The following is a 23,654-nucleotide window of genomic DNA, read 5'->3' as shown; positions in this document are numbered from 1 at the left end:
ATCTAGTCAAGGCTATGGTTTTTACAGTGGTCATGTATGGATGTGAGAGTTGGACTGTGTGAAGAAGGCTGACTGCCAAAGAATTGATGCTTTTGAACTGTGGTATTGGAGAAGACTCTTGAGAGTCCCTTGGACTACAAGGAGATCCAACCAGTCAATTCTAAAGGAGATCAGCCTTGGGTGTTCTTTGGAAGGAATGATGTTAAAGCTGAAACTCCAGAACTTTGGCCACCTCATGTGAAGAGTTGACTCATTGGAAAAGAGTCTGATGCTGGGAGGGATTGAGGGCAGGAGGAAAAGGGGACTACAGAGGATGAGATGGCTGGATGGCATCACTGACTCGATGGACGTGAGTCTGAGTGAACTCCGGGAGTTGGTGATGGACAGGGAGGCCTGGCGTGCTGCGATTCATGGGGTCACAAAGAGTCGGACACAACTGAGCGACTGTACTGAACTGAAGTGAAGAAATAAACTTGAGTCCATATATTGGGAAATTGAGTTATAGAAGAAGATTACACACACCCTGTATTTTTTAAAATTGTTTTCATAAGTTTCCAGTGAGGATTGGGAAGAAGAGATTATATTTCAGAGGTCAAGTTACCAAAGTTGAAGTGTTTTTCAACTTCAGTATGGGAACAGTATAGAAACTAGTTCAGTGTTTATACGTTTATGTATTACTCTTTTACAAGATGAAAGAATACTATTTGTTATGATTATTAAACTAGAAACTAGAAGTTTCACTAAAAGCTTTTTCTACATTAGAAAGTTTTATAAATAAACCAATAAAATACAAAAAGTTTCTGAGATCTTGGAAACTTAAAGTGGTTCTGATCTCAATTTTTTTTTTTCTTTTCCACTGAACATGTCCTCTTTGAAACGTATATCTTCCATGGCCAAAGATGGAGCCACTAAACCTGTCTTGCAAATGTATACTCTTGATCATAAGAGGAACCTAGTAAAATTATTCATTGTGTTTGTTACTATCAATACACTTGCAAGTTTTGTGCATTCTTTGATAGCCATATGCATTTTGTCTAAACATCCATGCACTCAAGCACAATCAAACACACACAGACACACACACACACTTACTCACTCACTCACTCACTGGATCACACTTACTGAGTTTTTTACTAAAGACCTAAAATGAATACGTTTTTATGTGAAAAGTTAGGAGAGCATTGACTATAAACTTGGGCTCTCTGTTTCATCATATGCATATTTAGAAGAAAAGTTAGAATTCATTTAATAAATACATGTATTGGATGTATTATACTGGCTCTTCTGTTGGTGCTCGACATACATTTTTGAAAAGAGAGAAAGTCTCTGGTTGAGGCTTGGGGATAAGAGTGTTACAGATGAAGAGACAGTAGACAAAATTTAAGAGAATTATATGGCAGTTGAGTGCCACCAGAGATGGCACTGCTTAATCTTTTGATGATTTGAGCAAAGAGCCTAGGCAGCTGGAACTGTGTCAGTGGTCTAAGGTGGGATCTTTTGAAATATAGGAAGGTTAATATGACTGGGACATACTGAGCAAGTTAATCAGGATTGGCGATTGTGACAGTACTGCTACCTGCTCTTTGTAACATCTCTGCATCCTAATAATTTCTTTTATGTAAACTTTGTATCTTTTGAAATATGATTTCCTTTTGAGGATTACTTTTTTTACTTCTGTGGAAAAAATCACATCATGTTTATTTTTCTTTATTAGTTTGATGTTCTTGTATGATACAACAGCTTTGATGATAGGACCTCAGCTGAAGGTCTAGAAAACTTTTTAAAAAATAATAAAATGAAGAATTAAATCCAGGGCACAGAATGTTCTGTGTGTAAAAATAGATTAAATAAGACTAGTATATTTGAGCTCTTGCCATTTTCCTCCCTGATCTCCTTGCAAAGCTGTCAGAGCCTTATTTATCTTCAGAAGGCAGAGAAGGTCTCTTGCCACCTTCAGGAAAAACTGGTTAAGGCAAAGACATACTGTTCATTTTTCATATATAGAATCCCAAATGTATAATTTTAGAAATGAAAACAGTGCCTTGTATTTTATATTTCAGAATGTGAGGAATATTTTCAGAGATTCACTTCTTTGTGTTTTCAAATTCTAAAGCAAATACAGTTCAGATTTTATTCTTGCAGTTTCAGAATTAGTACAAATGAATATGTTTAAAATAGTTTTTCCATTTTGAAAGTAAAGAAATTGGATGAAGAGATACTTTCTGTTCTGTTGGATTTGTCTTGGGAACATTATATCCATACAGTACATTTCTCTTATAGCAACAGATGCAGTAACCCTGAAGTCTGTTTTCTTTCTTGTTACATCAGTTTTTAATTAAACAAAACAACTACTTGGAGGCAGTTACCTTCTATGAAGATTTATTTTGGAAGTGACCTTCACTTTTATTAGCTGAGGCAGTAATCAGCAGAATTAATAGAATAATTAAATTATATATAAATTCATAAATCAGGAATAGTGCTATCAAAAAGTTCACCTAAAATGGGTCCTATTTTTTTGCAGGTACATTAAAAAATATTACAACTGTTAATTCCTACCTACCTTGATAGGCGCTGAAATTGCTTTCTTAAAGACTATGTAGGATATGGGCTCCCAGCCTCAGATTTTCACAACTGTTAATTTATCTGTAATGCAACTCGATGTCACCGGGGCAAAGTCAAAGGCGAGTGCAGTGTTGGTATGTACTCTTTCAGTAAAATATGAATCATTGTTAGAAGCCGTACTCAACTAACTTGAGTTCTGTCAGTTTAAAATGTATATTGTTTGGGGTTAATGGCATCAAAAAGTTAGATTATACTACAAATATACACAATTATCTGAATAATATATTGGATAGATATTATGTTGCTTTTGTGATTTTACTTGAGCTTGTTATAAAGAAGTAATTAAAGTGGCAGTTTAATATTTGCAACAAAAAAGGTATGTCATTGGACTCAGTGCTTCTTATTTTTCAGAAACTTTTTACTTTGATTTGCATGTTCTTTTTAACTTAATTACAGTGGGACACATGGAAAATTTCTTGCTACTGAGCTTTGTACTTTTTACATTTGCATGTATGGGAATGGTAGATCTCCATCACTCATTTCCTATAGCTGATGATAGTTAAATTTTCAGTGCAGCTTTATGCAGTCAGGCATTACATCTGTCAGAGTCTATTAAAATAGAGTAAATTTATCTTTGAAAAAAATCCAAGACTGTGAATTTAGAAAGCAAGTTGTCATTTTTTAAATTAAAATTCAGTATGCACTATAATTATTTTGTTTCTTTGAAAGTGGCATTTTTTTCCTCGAACTTTGACAAAAGGAAGACAAGTTCATAAATGAGGAAAATTATCTTTACTCTCAGTCATTAAGCAGACCTGATATTAATTTCACATGAATGACCATTGCTTATTTATCAAGTTTATATTTTCATTGTGATAATTAAAGTATCTGAAAAATATTAGGAATATATCTATATTATTAAATTGTAAATGACCAAAGTATAATGTGTTAACATTCTAACTAAGAGAAATTCAAAATAAGGTTTAATCTTTGATTTATCACTGACTCATCTCATAGGTAGATGTTTTTTTTCAATCTAAAGAAAGAAGCTGAGATAAATGTATATTCACAAGCTTTCCCAAGATGCCTTAATTATTTTTCCAGTCAATTTGAAATGGAAACCCTCTGCTTAATTGTGGTCACTTAGCGGCATCAAATACCTTTCCCTCTTTCAATATTTTGTATAGCAAAATAAAAAATGGATACTGTTGGAATTCTACCAGTTCTATTAACATTTGCATTTTGCTGTGTCTTGAACTGATTTCTTTTTAATTTAGATGATCCATATTTTATTTTTTCTTTTAAGATCTTTAGACCATTTATTTCTAAAGAAGAATTAAGAGGAAACTTGAACATTATGCCTTTTGTTGTCATCAATCTTATTCTAGTTCCTAATAGTCCATACTTTTGCTGGTTTTTCTGTATGATAATCTTAAACTTTTATAGCTTATAATTCACAACCTGTCTTCATCTTTATCAGATCATCACAACAATCTTTGAGGGAAAAAAGTGTGGTTATTTTTTTTAATTAATTTATTTATTTTAAAGAAAGAAAGAAAGCGAAGTCGCTCAGTCATGTCCGACTCTTTGCAACCCTGTGGACTGTAGCCTACCAGGCTTCTCCGTCCATGGGATTCTCCAGGCAAGAATGCTGGAGTGGGTTACCATTTCCATCTCCAGGGGATCTCCCCAACCCAGGGATCGAACCCAGGTCTCCTGCATTGAAGACAGACGCTTTAACCTCTGAGCCATGTTTTAATCAGAGGCCAATTACTTTACAGTATTTTAGTGGTTTTTGCCATACATTCACATGAATCAGCCATGGATGTGCATGGGTCCCCCATCTTGAACCCCCATTCCATCACAGATCATCCCACCATTGCCTTCTCTCCCAGAGTCCAAAAGACTGTTCTTTACATCTGTGTCTCTTGCTATCTCACATATAAGGTCATTGTTACCATCTTTCTAAATTCCATATATATGCGTTAATATACTCTATTGGTGTTTTTCTTTCTGACTTACTTCACTCTGTATAATAAGCTCCAGTTTCATCCACCTCATTAGAACTGATTCAAATGCATTCTTTTTAATGGCTGAGTAATATTCCATTGTGTATATATACCACAGCTTTCTTATCCATTCATCTGCCGATGACCATCTAGGTTGTTTCCATGTCCTGGCTATTGTAAACAGTGCTGTGATGAAAATTTGGGTACACGTGTCTCTTTCGATTCTGGTTTCTTCTGTGTGTATGCCCAGCAGTGGGATTGCTGGGTCTTATGGCAGGTCTATTTCCAGTTTTTTAAGGAATCTGCACACTGTTCTTCATAGTGGCTGGACTAGTTTGCATTCCCACCAACAGTGTAAGAGGGTTCCCTTTTCTCTGTACCCTCTCCAGCATTTATTGTTTGTAAACATTTTGATGGCAGCCATTCTGACTGGTGTGAGATGGTACCTAATTGTGGTTTTGATTTACATTTCTCTGATAATGAGTGATGTTGAGCATCTTTTCATTTATTTGTTAGCCATCCGTATGTCTTCTTTGGAGAAATGTCTGTTTAGTTCTTTGGCCCATTTTTTGATTGGGTCATTTATTTTTCTGGAATTGAGCTGCAGGAGTTGCTTGTATAGTTTTGAGATTAATTCTCTGTCAGTTGCTTCATTTGCTATTATTTTCTCCCATTGTGAAGGCTATCTTTTCACCTTGCTTATAGTTTCCTTCGTTGTGCAAAAGCTTGTAAGTTTAGTTGGGTCCCATTTGTTTATTTTTGCTTTTATTTACAGTATTCTGGGAAGTGGGTCATATAGGATCCTGCTGTGATTTATGTCAGAGTGTTTTCCTCTAGGAGTTTTATAGTTTCTGGTCTTATATTTAGATTTTTAATTCATTTTGAGTTTATTTTTGTGTATGGTGTTAGAAAATGTTCTAGTTTTATTCTTTTACAAGTGGTTGACCAGATTTCCCAGCACTACTTGTTAGAGATTGTTTTTTCTCCATTGTATATTCTTGCCTCCTTTGTCAAACATAAGGCATCCATAGGTTCATGGATTTATCTCTGGGCTTTGTATTGTGTTCCATTGATCTATAATTCTGTCTTTGTGCCAGTACCATAGTGTCTTGATGACTATAGCTTTGTAGTATAGTCTGAAGTCAGGCAGGTTGATTGCTCCAGTTCCATTCTTCTTTCTCAAGATTGCTTTGGCTATTCGAAGTTTTTTGTATTTCCATACAAATTGTGAAATCCCAGTACACCAGCCTCAAGCATCCTGCACCCTGCATCGAACCTATGTTGATGTGTGGCAAAACCAATACAGTATTGTAAAGTAAAATAATAATAATAAATAAATAAAATAAAAAAAATTGTGAAATCATTTGTTCTAGTTCTCTGAAAAATACCTTTGGTAGCTTGATAGGGATTGCATTGAATTTATAGATTGCTTTAGGTAGTATACTCAAGAAGATCAGTGTTTTAAATTGTAATGCACAATATCTTGAATAATAGTTGTTCAACATAGAACATTTATAACAAGGTAAATAAAAATATCAAAAGAAGACTTAGTGAATAACTGAGGCATAGGAATTGCAATGACAAATGTCTCTAGCGACCAGTCAAGTCATAGAAAGGAAGCCAACTAGGGAAGGAGATGGAGGGAATGGTAGGGACCACAGTGAACTCTTAAGCACAGGGCACATTTAAAGGAGGTAGCTGCTATATGACAACTAGTCTTGATTGCAAACTCAGTGTTGACAAATTTTCTCTTATGCAAAGAAGCCAAGGATCCAGATTGTGTATGCCAAGGAAATTTTTTCTAATTGTGAGGTCATTCAAAACTTATCTATACGTGGATTTATCCCATGGACTTCCAGGTGGCAACTCCTTGTAGATAAATGACAATTTTTATATATACATTTAAGAGGATGATATTTTTCACCAAACTGAGATTTTTCAAAACTTATTATTGTTATTGTTATTATAGCTATTCCAAAATTCTTCTTCATTGCATCATCTTCATTGCAGTTCTTCATTGTATCATTATAGTTAACAACTGTGGTAGGTAATGTAATTGTACCATGCACATACCATTCCCTAAGTCTAGACTTGGATTTTATTGTGGTTGTTGTTGTTTAGTCACTAATCATGTCCAACTCTTTGTGACCCCATGGGCTGCAGCACATCAGATTTCCCTGTCCTTCACTATCTCCTGTAGTTTGCTCAAGCTCATGTCCATTGAATCATTGTTGCCATCCAACCATCTCATCCTCTTTATTTTGAGTTACTATATAAATTGAGCACCCTTAAGGAAACCACAAGTGTTCCAGTGGAATTTTTCTTGTCACAAATCGACCGCCTAGAAATACTGGGGTTAACCTTTGACTCTGTCCTAATTACTGTTATTTCTTCTCAATTTCTTGGAGATATGCTTTCCTAAGTTTGCACTCTTCTGTCCTGATCCACAACTTATCACTTAACTGATTTCCTGCTATAACTCTGACCAGCTTTCCTGTTCCCAGTATCTACCACTTTCTTTGAGGTGACATGTCACTTCCGGTGGCATTCTGTTGTCTGCCACATCAAATCCAAAGGCTTCTATAACCATATTCTATGAACTGTGGTGTTGGAGAAGACTCTTGAGAGTCCCTTGGACTGCAAGGAGATCCAACCAGTCCATTCTGAAGGAGATCAACCCTGGGATTTCTTTGGAAGAAATTATGCTGAAGCTGACGCTCCAGTACTTTGGCCACCTCATGTGAAGAGTTGACTCATTGGAAAAGACTCTCATGTTGGGAGGGATTGGGGGCAGGAGGAGAAGGGGATGACCGAGGATGAGATGGCTGGATGGCATCACGGACTCGATGGACGTGAGTCTGAGTGAACTCTGGGAGATGGTGATGGACAGGGAGGCCTGGCGTGCTGCGGTTCATGGGGTCACAAAGAGTCGGACACGACTGAGCGACTGAACTGAACTGATGATCATGTGATCATTCAACTCCTTCTTGTCTTTTCTGAATTTGTCCGTCCATTCAGTTATTGGGCTTCCCTGGTAGCTCAGCTGATAAAGTATCTGCCTGCAATGTAGGAAAACCCACTCAGTTGCTGGGTCAGGAACTGAGATCCCCTGGAGAAGGGATAGGCTACCCACTCCAGTATTCTTGGGCTTTCCTAGTCGCTCCTATGGTAATGAATCCGTATGCAATGCGGGAGACTTGGGTTCCATCCCTGGGTTTGGAAGATCCCCTGGAGAAGGGAATGACTATGCTCTTCTGTATTCTAGCCTAAAAAATTCCATGGAGAGAGGAGCCTGGCGGGCTATAGTCCGTGGGGTCACAAAGAGTCAGACATGACTGAGCGACTATCACTTTACTTTCAGTTACTTAGATATCTATGTGCATTGTCACCTTTCCTTATATTTTCTCATGTTTTAGAGAGAAACATCCCTTCATCCTCAGCAGCCTAACCTACTCCTCTTCAAGGCTTGATTCAGGGTTAGCCATCAGCTCTCCCTCCACTACCTCTGACTGCAAGAAGCTCTGTGCTTTACAGCAAGTAGTTTAACTTCTCTGATTCTATAACAGGGAATTGGTCCAGCTCTTGTAGAGATTTTCTCTGGTTGTGACATTCTTTAACCCCATCTCTTTAAACATGTTGACTTCTTTCTTCTCTAAACTCCTTTATAGTGCTTTTAGTCTCTGCCATATAATCTTCAGTTTTTCTCTGGTTATTACACTTAATAATGTCATTTGTCTCACATGCTTAACAGAGGGCTAAGTCCATACCTTATACTTCTGCGTCTATTGTAAATTTATGCCATGCAGGTGACTAGTTGGTTAATTTGAATACTTTCAGTCTTTTAAACAGCCTGAGGTGAATCATGGCTGATAGCTCTACCTTCAGGTCCCAGGCCAGTACTGTTAACCTTTGCACTGAAAAGGTTTGCAAGCCTTTTCTAGGATTTGTCTAACAGAAGTGACTATCCTTTGTTTTATTTTACTATATGAATTGCTGTGTGCCAACAAAGGGAAAAAGTGAGTATCTGGGATTGCAGAGGCCTGAGTCACTTTTGTGTGTGAAACTTCTAGTTTAAAATGTGAGAGACTTGAGCAGAGGTTCACTTTGGGAAGGGCAGTTGAAGAAAATCAGTTGCCTTGGGGTATCAAGAAGGTGTAGAGCGAACATAGTTTAAAGAAGGAGCCCAAGGAACCACAGAGAAATAAGGCTAACTATTTGACCTGAGAGTCAATTTTTTAATAAATAGCTAAAGGGTGAAGTTATTGAATACATAACCTACAGGAGGAAAGAATATGCTTTTGTGAGGTAATTATACCTCAGCATCTAACAGGGTTCTTTGAGAGAGGTGAAAAAGGTGTGCACAAGAGGGAACCAGTGAACATTCAAGTTTTCAAAAAGCCTTTGATAGATTTTGTATCAAAGACTGCTTCAAGAAATGTCCTCTCAAACCAGAATTGAAAGAGACACGTGTACACCAATGTTCATTGCAGTGCTGTTTACAATAGCCAGGACATGGAAACAACCTAGGTGGCCATCAGCAGACGAATGGATAAGAAAGCTGTGGTACATATAACAATGGAACATTAATGAGCCATTAAAAAGAATCCATTTGAATCAGTTCTGAGGTGGATAAAACTGGAGCCTATTATACAGAGTGAAGTAAGTCAAAGAAAAACACGAATAGAGTATCAGTTCAGTTCAGTCGCTCAGTCATGTCCGACTCTTTGCGACTCCATGAATCGCAGCACACCAGGCCTCCCTGTCCATCACCAACTCCCGGAATTCACTCAGACTCACGTCCATCAAGTCAGTAATGCCATCCAGCCATCTCATCCTCTGTTGTTCTCTTCTCCTCCTGGCCCCAATCCCTCCCAACATCAGAGTCTTTTCAAATGAGTCAACTTTTCGCATGAGGTGGCCAAAGTACTGGAGTTTCAGCTTTAGCATCATTCCTTCCAAAGAAATCCCAGGGCTGATCTCCTTCAGAATGGACTGGTTGGATCTCCTTGCAGTCAGTCAAGAGTCTTCTTCAACACCACAGTTAAAAAGCATCAATTCTTCGGTGCTCTGCCTTCTTCACAGTCTAACTCTCACATTCATACATGACCACAGGAAAAACCATAGCCTTGACTAGACGGACCTTAGTTGGCAAAGTAATGTCTCTGCTTTTGAATATGCTATCTAGGTTTGTCATAACTTTTCTTCCAAGGAGTAAGTGTCTTTTAATTTCATGGCTGCAGTCACCATCTGCAGTGATTTTGGAGCCCCCCAAAATAAACTCTGACACTGCTTCCACTGTTTCCCCATCTATTTCCCATGAAGTGATGGGACCAGATGCCATGATCTTCGTTTTCTGAATGTTGACCTTTAGGCCAACCTTTTCACGCTTCACTTTCACTTTCATCAAGAGGCTTTTTGGTTCCTCTTCACTTTCTGCCATAAGGGTGGTGTCATCTGCATATCTGAGGTTATTGATATTTCTTCCGTCAATCTTGATTCCAGCTTGTGTTTCTTCCAGCCCAGCGTTTCACATGATGTACTCTGCAAATAAGTTAAATAAGCAGGGTGACAATATATAGCCTTGACGTACTCCTTTTCCTATTTGGAACCAGTCTGTTGTTCCTTGTCCAGTTCTAACTGTTGCTTCCTGTCCTGCATACAGATTTCTCAAGAGGCAGGTCAGGTGGTCTGGTATTCCCATCTCTCTCAGAATTTTCCACAGTTTATTGTGATCCACACAGTCAAAGGCTTTGGCATAGTCAATAAAGCAGAAATAGATGTTTTTCTGGAACTCTCTTGCTTTTTCCATGATCCATCGGATATTGGCAATTTGATCTCTGGTTCCTGTGCCTTTTCTGAATCCAGCTTGAACATCTGGAAGTTCATATTTCCCATATTGCTGAAGCCTGGCTTGGAGAATTTTGAGCAGTACTTTACTAGCATGTGAGATGAGTGCAATTGCGCAGTAGTTTGAGCATTCTTTGGCATTGCCTTTCTTTGGAATTGGAATGAAAATTGATCTTTTCCAGTCCTGTGGCCCCTGCTGAGTTTTCCAAAGTTGCTGGCATATTGAGTGTAGCACTTTCACAGCATCATCTTTCAGGATTTGAAACAGCTCAACTGGAATTCCATCACCTCCACTAGCTTTGTTCATAGCGTTGCTTTCCAAGACCCACTTGACTTCACATTCCAGGATGTCTGGCTCTAGATGAGTGATCACACCATCATGATTATCTGGGTCGTGAAGATCTTTTTTGTACAGTTCTTCCATGTATTCTTGCCACCTCTTCTTAATATCTTCTGTTTCTGTTAGGTCCAGACCATTTCTGTCCTTTATCGTGCCCATCTTTGCATGAAATGTGCCCTTGGTATGTCTAGTTTTCTTGAAAAGATCTCTAGTCTTTCCCATTCTGTTGTTTGCCTCTATTTCTTTGCATTGATCACTGAAGAAGGCTTTCTTATCTCTCCTTGCTATTCTCTGGAACTCTGCATTCAGATTCTTATATCTTTCCTTTTCTCCTTTGCTTTCTGCCTCTCTTTTCACAGCTATTTGTAAGGCCTCCTCAGACAGCCATTTTGCTTTTTTGCATTTCTTTTCCATGGGGATGGTCTTGATCCCTGTCTCCTGTACAACGTCACGAACCTCATTCCATAGTTCCTCAGGCACTCTATCTACCAGATCTAGGCCCTTAAATCTATTTCTCACTTCCACTGTATAATCATAAGGGATTTGATTTAGGTCATACCTGAATGGTCTAGCGGTTTTCCCTACTTTCTTCAATTTAAGTCTGAATTTGGTAATAAGGAGTTCATGATCTGAGCCACAGTCAGCTCCTGGTCATGTTTTTGTTGACTATATAGAGCTTCTCCATCTTTGGCTGCAAAGAATATAATCAGTCTGATTTCAGTGTTGACCATCTGGTGATGTCCATGTGTGGAGTCTTCTCTTGTGTTGTTGGAAGAGGGTGTTTGCTATGACCAGTGCATTTTCTTGGCAAAACTCTATTAGTCTTTGCCCTGCTTCATTCTGCATTCCAAGGCCAAATTTGCCTGTTACTCCAGGTGTTTCTTGACTTCCTACTTTTGCATTCCACTCCCCTATAGTGAAAAGGACATCTTTTTTGGGTGTAGTTCTACAAGGTCTTGTAGGTCTTCATAGAACCGTTCAACTTCAGCTTCTTCATCATTACTCGTTGGGGCATAGACTTGGATAACTGTGATATTGAATGGTTTACCTTGGAGATGAACAGAGATCATTCTGTCGCTTTTGAGATTGCATCCAAGTACTGCATTTTGGACTGTTTTGTTGACCATGATAGCTACTCCATTTCTTCTGAGGGATTCCTGCCCACAGTAGTAGATATAATGGTCATCTGAGTTAAATTCACCCATTCCAGTCCATTTTAGTTCGCTGATTCCTAGAATGTCAATGTTCACCCTTGCTATTTCTTGTTTGACCACTTCCAATTTGCCTTGATTGATGGACCTTATATTCCAGGTTCCTATGTAATATTGCTCTTTACAGCATTGGACCTTGCTTCTACCACCAGTCAGATCCACAGCTGGGTTTTGTTTTTGCTTTGGCTCCATCCCTTCATTCTTTCTGGAATTGTGCTAACACATATATATGGAATTTGGAAAGATGGTAACAATGACCCTATATGCGAGACAGCAAAAGAGACACAGATATAAAGAACAGTCTTTTGAACTCTGTGGGAGAAGGTGAGGGTGGGATGATTTGAGAGAATAACATTGAAACATGTATATTATCATATGTGAAACAGATCTCCAGTCTAGGTTTGATGCATGAGACAGGGTGCTCAGGGCTGGTGTGCTTGGATGACCCTGAGGCATGGGATGGGGAGGGAAGTGGGAGGAGGGGTTCAGGATGGGGAACACATGTACACCCATGGCTGATTCATGTTAGTGTATGGGAAACACCACTACAGTATTGTAAAGTAATTAGCTTCCAATTAAAATAAATAAATTAAAGAAAAAGAAATGTACTCTCACCATGGGGTTGGGGATAATGTTTAGTCATGCGTAGACACCTAGTTTAAATAGAAGGAAGGAACAAATGGGTAGTTTAAAATAAGCTCTTACTTTCATGGAGAGATTTTTACAGTAGGCTTTCTTTGTTTTTATCATTTTTATAAATAATTGAAGAGTCAGCATAGTAACTCCGAGTTGCTTCCCAATTTATAGTTGACATTGAGAGCTTGTAGATAGTAAAATATATACTTAGCTAAAGAGTAGTATCTGAAGGACTGTTTTAGAAGGCAGAAAAATGGAATACAAGACTCCATCTCTAAGAAGATGGCTGCACACATATATTTCAACTCATTGAAGAGATCCAGGAGTCATTATGTAGGGTTCTCTGAAGATACTTGCCTTGGATATTCATGTATCTGCATTCAGAAGGATCTACATAATTCTGAATGTAATCAGAAAAATCTGTTATTGCCTGATTCACAATTGATACCTCTTTACCTGTGTTATTTGTACAATTTGAGTTTTGAAGATTAGGTGGCAAATGGATCAAGGATTTGAAAGAGGATTATTTAAATAAGAGATGAGTACATCATATCAAGGCTAGCTCAGTTGCTCAGTCATGTCTGACTCTTTGTGATCCCATAGACCCCATAGGGTCCAGCCTGCCATGCTCCTCTGTCTGTGGGATTATCCTGGCCAGAATACTGGAGTGGATTGTCATTTCCTCCTTCAGGGCATCTTCCTGACCCAGGGATTGAACCTGTTAACCCATGTCTCCTGCGTCTCCTGCAGCGGAAAGCAGTGAGCCACCTGGGAAGCCCGAGGATATCAGCAGAGAAAGTCTGAGAAAGGAAATTAAAGGAAATCTCATGAAGAGCATAAGTTGGTTTACTGTAGACTTGTTTGCTACATCCCAAAAGTGAACAAAAGGCTTTCTTTTGAATTTGAAATATCTGTTTTTGTTTGTTTTTTTTTTTTTTTTGAATTTGAAATATCTGTTTTTAAATGAATTTGCTTTTGCAGACATGTGGCAAATAAGAAACATGAGGCTATTAGCCTGAGTGTTCAGACTGAAAAGTTCAATTTTATCAACAACTTAGTTTAAATTATAATTTGTTTAAAGAGTAGTCAGTAAATACCAGTGCTTTCTCATCAAAAGCTCTGTGGATATCATTGTGATAGGCTATACTGAAGAATCATTGAATTGACAAAGTGATTCTGACACTTATATAACCCAGGGAGCCATTTTACACAAGAATTGTAGCTACAGAACCTAGGTGGTGACCCAAGCATGTAAATTGACCCCCAATACTTTGGGAAGACTTTATTTTTAAAAAATTGAAATATGACTTGTACTCTGTAATTTGTGCTAATTTATTCTGGACCCCTGGTGCAGTTATTAATACAGATCTGTTTCTGTCATCCAACACATAGTTTTATTGTGACTTTTCCTTTAGAAGGTTAAATTACAGGTGGAAAAGCTGGGGAAATAAAAGAGAATATATCATCCACAGAATGTCACCAAGAACAGAGAAAGCTAGATATATGGCTGAGATCTATAAAATAGGGGCAGTTTCTGGGAGTGAGCTTTATGAAGGCTATACATTGCTTTTTGACAGCTTTTCCTAAGTTAAGCATGATGATAATGCCTTCCCAGAGTGATACCAGTGCCTAAAGGGTAATCCATCTGGCCACAACTTTTTCAGTGAGTGTGAAACTTGCATCAAAAGATCCACTGCACTCGGATACTTGTATCATATAATTTCTTGAATTATCAACAGTGTTGTGCCCTTCCAAGTACATGGTAACTCCTTGAAAGCACAGAAACTAATCTCTTCATCATGTCCTCCCATGTAGAAATTAGTATTAAATAGTAATTTTAAAGGATGGTCAGGAGTTATGGTCACTGAGTTGGTAAGACTTAGCTGACCCTAATAACCACAGCCCAGGTGAAAGAAGAGCACTTCTGCAGAAGCCCTTCAAAGCACTTATTGTACAGCAATACTGTTATCAGACTTGAGCAGTAACATTTGATTGTCACATATTTCAGAGGGGAGACTGTTCTCATGGATAGGTGTATTACCTTAAATTTGTCTTCAGGAAGACATCTTCCTGCTACATCTAGTCCATCAGCAATTCTTGTCAGATTTATGTCTTAACTATGTCTCCAATCTCTCCACTTCATCTCTCTTGCCATGACCCTGCTTCAGACCAGCATCATCTCTCGCTGGTCTATTGCAGACATAACTGGCCTCCCCTTTTCTACTCTTGCCCCGTTGACAATTCTCTCAACAGCAGCCAGGCTCATTTTTTTTTTTTAATAAAAATCTGATTATGTCACTGGCCTACTCAAAATCTTCTGGTGGTTTCTCATTGTAAAATTTAAAGTCTTCACTCTAACCTTTGAAGCCCTGACTATCTCTGTGACCCCATTTCATGGGGTATTTCTATCACATGTGATATTTCTCACTAGTCACTATGTTCCAGCCCTGCTGGCTTTCTCTGTCTCTTTCCCTCAAATACACCGAGCTACTCTGCACTTCTACATTTTCAAATTTGCTGTTTCTTCTGCTAAGTATATTCTTCCTCCAGATCTCCACATGGTTCATTTCTACTTGTCACCTAGGTCTTAACTCAAATGTCAGTGCCTCAAAGAAGAATTATCCTGTCTAATTCTGATTATCCTGTCTAATGTTCAAACCCCTGCATCACCCTCACATTATCCTGTTTTATTGTTTCAGAACATGTTACTATCTTCTGTTACCTTATTTCTTGTTTACTGTCTCTGTTGTGCACTAGATAAGTTGTGTGTCAACAGGGACAGCATTTGTCTTGTTGACTTTTGTATCCCTGATATCCAGAACTACAGTTGATACATAGTAGGCCTAGTTTCATAAATATTGGGGAATGAAGAGGTAAATCTCAGTGCTTATGAGGATCAGCAGTTCTCTTGCAACTGTCACAGTTTCCTCTGGGGAAGGTAGTTGACTTCACCAGGTACCCAGGTTGCTTAAATTGTATTAGAATAAACTACAGGCCTTGAACACCCAGAGGCAGATTGTCATACTCAGTATCAACAACTTCAGATACATAGATGATACCACCTCTAATGGCAGAAAGCAAAGAGGAACTAAAGAGCTTCTTGATGAAGATGAAAGAGGAGACTGATAAAGCTGGCTTAAAACCCAGAAAACTAAGAAAACTCAGAAAACTAAGATCATGGCATCTGGTCACATCTCTGTATGGCAAATAGAAGGGGAAAAAGTATAAACTGACAGATTTTATTTTCTTGGGCTCCAAAATCAGTGGACAGTGACTGCAGCCACAAAATTAAAAGATGCTTGCTTCTTAAAAGGAAAGCTATGTCTAACTTAAACGACCTATTAAAAAGTAGAGACATCACTTTGCCAACATCATTTTGTCCGTATAGTCAAAGCTGTGGTTTTTGCAGTAGTTATATACGATTGTGAGAGTTGGACCATAAAGTATGCTGAGCATCGAAGAATTGAAGCTTTCAAACTGTGATGCTGAAGAAGACTCTTGAGAGTCCCTTGGACAGCAAGGGGATCAAACCAATAAATCCTAAAGAAAATCAATGCTGAATATTCATTGGAAGTACTGATGCTGAAGCTCCAATTCTTTGGCCACCTGATGGGAAGCGCTGACTCATTGAAAAAGACCCTGCTGCTGGGAAAGATTGAGGGCAGGAGGAAAAAGGGGTAACAGAGGATGGTTGGATGGCATCACTGACTCAATGGACATGAGTTTGAGAAAACTCCGGGGGACAGTGAAGGACAGGGAAGTCTGATGTGCTGCAGTCCATGAGGTTGAAGAGTTGGACACGACTTAGTGGCTGAACAGTAACATTCCAACAATGTGAGAGATTAAGTCAACTGTACAGTTAGATGTTGTAGTCCTTGTAAGACCACCCATACTTCGGACACAGTCTACACATTTGGGGTATTCACAAAACCAGTCTCAGTTTTGGTGGTTCATTAGAAGGACTCTCAGAACTCACTAAAAGCTGTTAACCCACAGTTATGCTTTATTGCAGGGAATGGGTATAAATTGAGATCAGTCAAGGGAAGAAGTGTAAGAGTTCAGGGTGGCTACAAATGTCAGGCTTTCAGTTGTCCTTTCCCCATGGAGTTAGGGCAGTATTACTCTCCTGGTATTGTTGTATAGAAGTATTCACAAAGGATGGCTAAACAGGGAAGCTCAGCTGAGCTTCATCTGTCCAGAACTTTCATTGGAGCTCCATCATTCAAGTGTGACTGATTTACCCATGGAGCTGATCTCAGTCTCCAGCCCCACCAGAGGTTAACTGATATCACAGTTCCCAAAGTCTCCATCCTAAATCAAACTTTGATCTTTCTTAGTCTTAGGCTAGTCCTTACTCTAAGACTCTCTGGTATGGCCAGTCCCCACCATAAGTCATATTGTTAAGACTGTCTGGTGACCCAAAGCCTACGGACAAACAAGGACATGTCTTTCAGGCTTGGCATTTCAAGAGCTTAGAAATCACTTCTGAGAGGACAAAGACAAAGGCTAGATGTCTTTATGGGCCAGGTTAAATTATTTATCACACATATGAATATACTATATTTTCTTTGGTTCATTCTCCTCTTGATGGATATTTGGGTTACATGTGATGTATATCAAATAGTACCTATTTATTTAATGAATGAGTGCTTTATGTAATACTGTGTGCCAAGCACTGTGTAGCTTCTTTTCCAATATTAACTCATTTAATTTCCAGAAGAATCCTATATGAGGTAAATACTATTATTCTCATTATACAGATGAAGAAAATAGGATACTGAAAGGTCACATAACTGCAAGATGGACTAGCTGGGATATAAACTCAGACAGTCAGAATACTTTCTCATAACCACTATGATATGCTGTCTAAGAAACAATACAGAAAAAATATATATTTATGCACATCTTTTGTATATATATCTGAGAGTCTGTAAGATTTATACCTAATAGTCAAAATGTTGCACTCTTGATGAAAGTGAAAGAGGAGAGTGAAAAAGTTGGCTTAAAGCTCAACATTCAGAAAACGAAGATCATGGCATCCAGACCCGTCACTTCATGGGAAATAGATGGGGAAACAATGGAAACAGTTTCAGACTTTATTTTTGTGGGCTCCAAAATTAATGCAGATGATGACTGCAGCCATGAAATTAAAAGACACTTCCTCCTTGGAAGGAAAGTTATGACCAACCTAGATAGTGCATTGAAAAGCAGAGACATTACTTTGCCAACAAAGGTCCATCGAGTCAAGGCTATGGTTTTTCCAGTGGTCATGTATGAATGTGAGAGTTGGACTGTGAAGGAAAGGTCCATCGAGTCAAGGCTATGGTTTTTCCAGTGGTCATGTATGAACATGAGAGTTGGACTGTGAAGGAAGCTGAGCGCTGAAGAATCGATGCTTTTGAACTGTGGTGTTGGAGAAGACTCTTGAGAGTCCCTTGGACTGCAAGGAGATCCAACCAGTCCATTCTGAAGGAGATCAGCCCTGGGATTTCTTTGGAAGGAATGATGCTAAAGTCAAAACTCCAGTACTTTGGCCACTTCATGCAAAGAGTTGACTCATTGGAAAAGACTCTGATGCTGGGAGGAATTGGGGGCAGGAGGAGAAGGGAACAACAGAGGATGAGATGGCTGGATGGCATCACTGACTCGATGGACGTGAGTCTGAGTGAACTCTAGGAGTTGGTGATGGACAGGGAGGTCTGGCGTGCTGCAATTCATGGGGTCGCAAAGAATCGGACACCATTGAGCAACTGAACTGAACTGAACAGAGGCATATGCATCTTCAACTTTATTAGACATGGCCAAATTATTATCCAAACTGATTTTATTATTATTATTATTATTTTTACTTTACAATATTATATTGGTTTTGCCAAACTGGTATTTTTAAAATAATTTTTAAGATATTTTTTATATCTTTCCTAGTCCATGGCTTTTCACTTTCTTTTTTTGTCCAGATATTTATCATTTAAAAATGCTTTTTTCCAACATTTTCTCTACGATTTAGCCTTTTGTATCTTGTTTAAGAAATATTTCTTTCCCCTGAACTCAAATATATATCCTCATATATTCTAGAAGCTTTGTCTTTTATATTTATACTTTCATCTACCTGGGATTGATTTTGTATATGGTATAAATCAGTTGTCTCAAAACCACTTGTTCAGTGATCCATTCTTTCCCCACTGGTCTGTAATGCCATCTCTGTCATAATCATTTTCACATACTTATGGGTTTTATATTAAGAGACACCCTGCTGGCTCAGACAGTAAAGCATCTGCCTACAATGAACCCAGGTTCAATCCCTGGGTTGGGAAGATCTCCTGGAGAAGAAAATGGCAACCCACTCCAGTATTCTTGCCTGGAAAATCCCATGGGCAGAGGAACCTGGCCGGCTATAATCCATGGGGTCACAAAGAGTTAGACACTACTGAACGACTTCACTTTCACTTTCATGGGTCTTATATTAGTTTGCTATCACTGCCATAATAAATCACCATAAACTTATTAGCTTAAAACAATGCAAGTCTGTTGTCTCACAGTCCTGGGTGTCTAAAGCCTAAAATGAATAGGCTGGGCTCCTTCTATCTTGGGGCTGTAGGAGAGAATCTATTTCTTGTCTTTTCCAGCTTATAAAAGCCCCCTGCATTCCTTGACTTGTGACCCCCTTTTAGCAGTGGTATGATTCTGACCTCTGCTTCCATCTGTAAATCTTCACTGACTTTGACCTTTCTGCTTCCTCTTTTAAGATACCTTTCTGATGACATTGCATCCACTGGGATAATCTAGGATAATTTCTCCATCTCATGATCTTTAATTTAATCACATCTTCAGAGATCCTCTTGCTGTGTAAGAGAACATATCCACAGGTTCCAGGGATTAGGATGTAGACATCTGTGATGGGAGCATTATTCAGTCTACCACAGTATTCTTCCTGGGCTTTCCATCATTCTTAATGTTTTTAATCCATCCCTTTTTAGTATACTCATTTTAACTATCTGAATAAGGTTTAGTGGAAATCTATTCCTTCTATTTGTTATGTCCGTTAATTCTCACTTAGGATAAGATGCATTTCTTCATCTGTTATTTTAGATTATAAGCTCATCATAAGGAAACTCTGTTTTTGATAATTTCATGTAGCCTGGATTGAGGTCATATTGTTCTAGAAAGTTTTAGCAGTTGCTTCCACAAAATTTCGCAGGGTACTACTGACCCAGGTGGGGCCAGTGGTAAAGATTCAGCCTGCCAATGCAGAAGACATGAGACGTGGGTTCGATCCCTGGGTCAGGAAGATCCCCTGGAGTAGGAAGTGGCAACCCACTCCAGTATTCTTCCATGGAGAATTCCATGGACAGAGGAGCCTAGCAGGTTAGTCTTTGGGGCTGCAAAGAGTCAGACACAGCTGAGCTGTTGAGCACACACACTGGCACAGAGCCATTTTTCATGATGTTTTATTGGTTAGTGAGTGAAGTTGCTCAGTCAGAGTTTCTCAAATCATGTAATAGTGTAATTTCAGATTTCCAGTCTATGTGAGAGAAGACCACTGGTTATAAATACAGAAGAATATACATCCTTGCAGATGGATTCTTTACCACTGAGCCATCATGGACACCTACACAGGGCTTTAGATAAAACCATTTAACATTTTCTCTCTTGTAATCACAGGATTTTCCCCCTTGATCACCTTTTCACTAAAGTATAGTCCTTTAAGGATCCAGATATTATTAGAGTATATCTCACTACTCTGCTCTCTACTCTACTCTCTCACTACTTTACTCTCTATTCTCTACAGCAAGTAGAGAATTCTCTACTCCCTGCTTTGTTTGAATCCTAAGGCCTCTCCTTTCCCTACATGGGCATTAAAACTCCAGCCCCTAGATTCATGAGTTAGACAAACTCCTTAGAGCTTCTGTAGCATTAACTCCTGTGCTTATTGCTCTGATTTTCAGTTCCTAATTTAGTTTGTGCTTACTTTTATGGTAAGTAAAATTTCCAGAGCCTTCCCAGCTTGTTTTTCCCTTAGCATTTCTTTGTGGTCACTTCTGTTGTGGAGGGGTCTCATCCATCACCTCCTGAGGTTATTTGTAGCCTATATACCTTAGGTAGTCAGTAGCTGGTTTGGGAATGGGGGATAACTGAGCTTTGCTTATTGATACTTTCAGCTTGGTCACAATTCTAGGTTTTCATGTTGTATTATTAGCACTAATACCTCTGCTGCATTAAAATATTAATCTTATCTCTGAGATATTCTTAATACCATGATAGAAAAGATAATAAATTATCAATATTTTTTTTTCTCTAAGACCAGTTAAATTTATTAGATGTTAGATATTTTTAAAAACTTTATGTTACCTTAATTTTCAACTCAAGAATTCTAATCCTCATTTTCCTATTCTCTTCCTAGAATGTGTGCAGTGTTTGGTGGAATCTATTGTCTTCGCCATTCAGTACAGTGCCTTGTTGTGGACAAAGAATCTGGAAAGTAAGGATGATATAAGTTACCTTCCTATATTTACACCCCCAAGCACAAGTGAAAAGTGCTAAAAGTCGGTTTTTAAAAAAATGATTCTTCAAAGATCCTCCTTGGTATTAATAACATATCAACCTTGATTAAAAGTAATTTGTGTTTAGATCCTCCAGAACAAGGAAAGTGAGTTCAGAATATAGAAACTAAATTAATTTCCCTGCAATATGACTATAGCTCCTGATCATCCAAGCTCAGAAGACAAATCATTTCAGCTGCCGGGGGTGAGTGATGAGTGATGTTAGTTTTCCTTGTGGCCTTACCTCCTCTAATTGATTTTCATCAGATGACAACAAAGCCCTCTGTTATTGCATTTTTAAAAATGGATCTCACCTAAAGACTCATCAGATTAATCTCTGCTGATAATGCATGTCACTCCAAGAGAAAAGACTTTAATGATTTTTAGGTAGATTGTTGTCATAAACTATGCTGCCCTGTTATCTGAGGATGAATTTCTTTACAACCGTATCAGGCCTGCAGGCTGGTTTAGGACTGAAATAAGAATGTACCTACTTTTAAACAAAGCTGAACATGATCTCTTTATCTGTTCATTTTTATATTTAAGATTTATTTTTCTAGGATTTATTATTCAGTTACTAAAATGTGTTCTTGTCTAAATTACACTAAGTAGTATTTTTTTTTTTAATTTCTGGGCTTTACATTTAAATGTAAATGGGTCAACTGCATCAAATTTTAGGAGCTGTTTATTTTTTTATTTTATTTTATTTTTTATTTTTTATTTATTTTTAGGAGCTGTTTAAATTACTATGTATTTTTCTATTTTTAAGCATTTACTGATCCATATCTCTTGTGTGACTGTTTTTAGGGATATATAAAGAAGTAGTATTGTTCAAGTCATAAAATGCCTTAATATCTGGACCTAGAATCTTAAAAATATAAAATTTATTTTTTGTTTTTCCATTTTACAATACTTTTGTATAATCTAAGTAGCATAAAGTGTTAATTTCTTATAGGCCAGTTATAGTGCAATAACTAGTATTTTGAGATATGGTGGAGAACAAATTCAACTAGAATATGTAATATTTAGATAAGCTAAGTAATTATCTAGTGTAAGATAAAATGGACACATGCTTTAAAAGCATATAATTATCTTTAGCACTTTAACAGAAAGGTACTACATAAGTGAAACATTAATAATCTACAGTGAAAAATCTATCCCACAGGCCCAAGATATATTGATACGTGAGGGCTCTCTGGAGGTTCATGAAGGAATAGTTGTCTTTATGATTCTTAGAGTCATTTTCCCTTATGCATTCATGAAGCATGAGTATGTATCCATGATGGAAAGCTAGATAATGAATTACTTGTTTGGTGCTTATTTACTTAGATCCTTTTACCTTTTGGAGGTCTCATTCTAGTCCTACAGGTTACTCTTAGTGACATGAAGAATTTGCATGGCTCGTGTTTGTTTTTTGTTTTTCTTAAAGAATCTGTTAGTACAGTAAAAAGCATCTGTTACACTAAAGGCTGCATTTACCTTAACTTTGACTTAGTTTTTATTACAAACTCTAAATAAAGGAACTCTTCTTTGTGGTCTGCTGCAGATTTTGGACTGCAACAGATAGCTGAGGGCTCAGGCTCTAAAGACCAAAGTTTGGTAGTTTTCAAATTTTAATGTGTCTGTAAATCACTAGGTAATAGGTAAACTTGTAAAACAAAATGCCCATTTCTGTGCCTCATGCTGGCAGAGTGAAATTGGATAATGTGCTTAGAGTGGAGCCAGGAAATTTGCAGTTTTAAGGAACACCTCCAGCTGAATATTATGTAGGTACTCCTTAGATGAAACTGAGAAACACTGATCTGTAAGGTAAAGTTCAAGATTTAGCCACTGGTACTATGTTCCATGATGGACTAGGCACTCTAGGTCTTAATTCATTTCTTTTGTATCTTTGTAGAAAGACCTTAAACATAATAATTATTCTTTAACAACTCTTAAGGCATGCAATGGTCAGGTAACCCTGGAGTAAAAGGAGACCTGGAACTCTGTCACTGCCATGAGGGACAGTGGGCAAGTCACTTGTCTGTGGGCCAGTTCTTTTGGCTATGAGTTAGATGGACTCTGTGGTAGTTTTCAGGTCTCCTCCCAGATATGACATGCTTTAGTTGAGTTACTGAAAGTACTTAGAAAGTACTTAATTTTTCCTTAGTACTTAGAAATAAATTATCTTAAAGTGTTTTATATGCTCAAATATAGTCCATTCTCACATATTGGATAATCTTCAGTCCAGTGAAAATTTTAAAAAAATGTTAGAACAGGTTGTATGTGTCTATTTTAATGAATGTAAATGAAATCGCAAAATGACTACTGATACTGTTTATTATTACTTTACTAGAATGTCAGTTTTCCAATGACTATCTTTTTATTGTCCATCTTGGGGTGTTTACGATATAGCCATTTTGTATTCTGTGTATGATTCTCATATTGGAAAACTTATTCCAAGCCATAAATATTTATTTTGTTAATAGTGGGACAGTTAAAAATTTGACCTGCATTTATAATATTCATG

At 37.9% G+C, this 23,654-nt stretch overlaps 1 protein-coding gene across 1 annotated transcript in view; it reads left to right on the top strand.

Moving 5' to 3' along the window:
- The window catches only part of CHM (CHM Rab escort protein), a 245,947-nt gene that overhangs the window by 141,405 nt on the left and 80,888 nt on the right, over positions 1-23,654 (top strand). Inside the window, exon 9 of the mRNA XM_070290384.1 lies at positions 21,007-21,084. Coding sequence (XP_070146485.1) covers positions 21,007-21,084 — 78 coding nt within the window. The remainder of the gene's footprint in view (positions 1-21,006; positions 21,085-23,654) is intronic.

Source organism: Ovis canadensis, chromosome X (genome assembly GCF_042477335.2).
Source record: "Ovis canadensis isolate MfBH-ARS-UI-01 breed Bighorn chromosome X, ARS-UI_OviCan_v2, whole genome shotgun sequence".
In the NCBI taxonomy this organism is placed as follows: Eukaryota; Metazoa; Chordata; class Mammalia; order Artiodactyla; family Bovidae; genus Ovis; species Ovis canadensis.
This window is presented reverse-complemented; position numbering and strand designations above follow the sequence as displayed.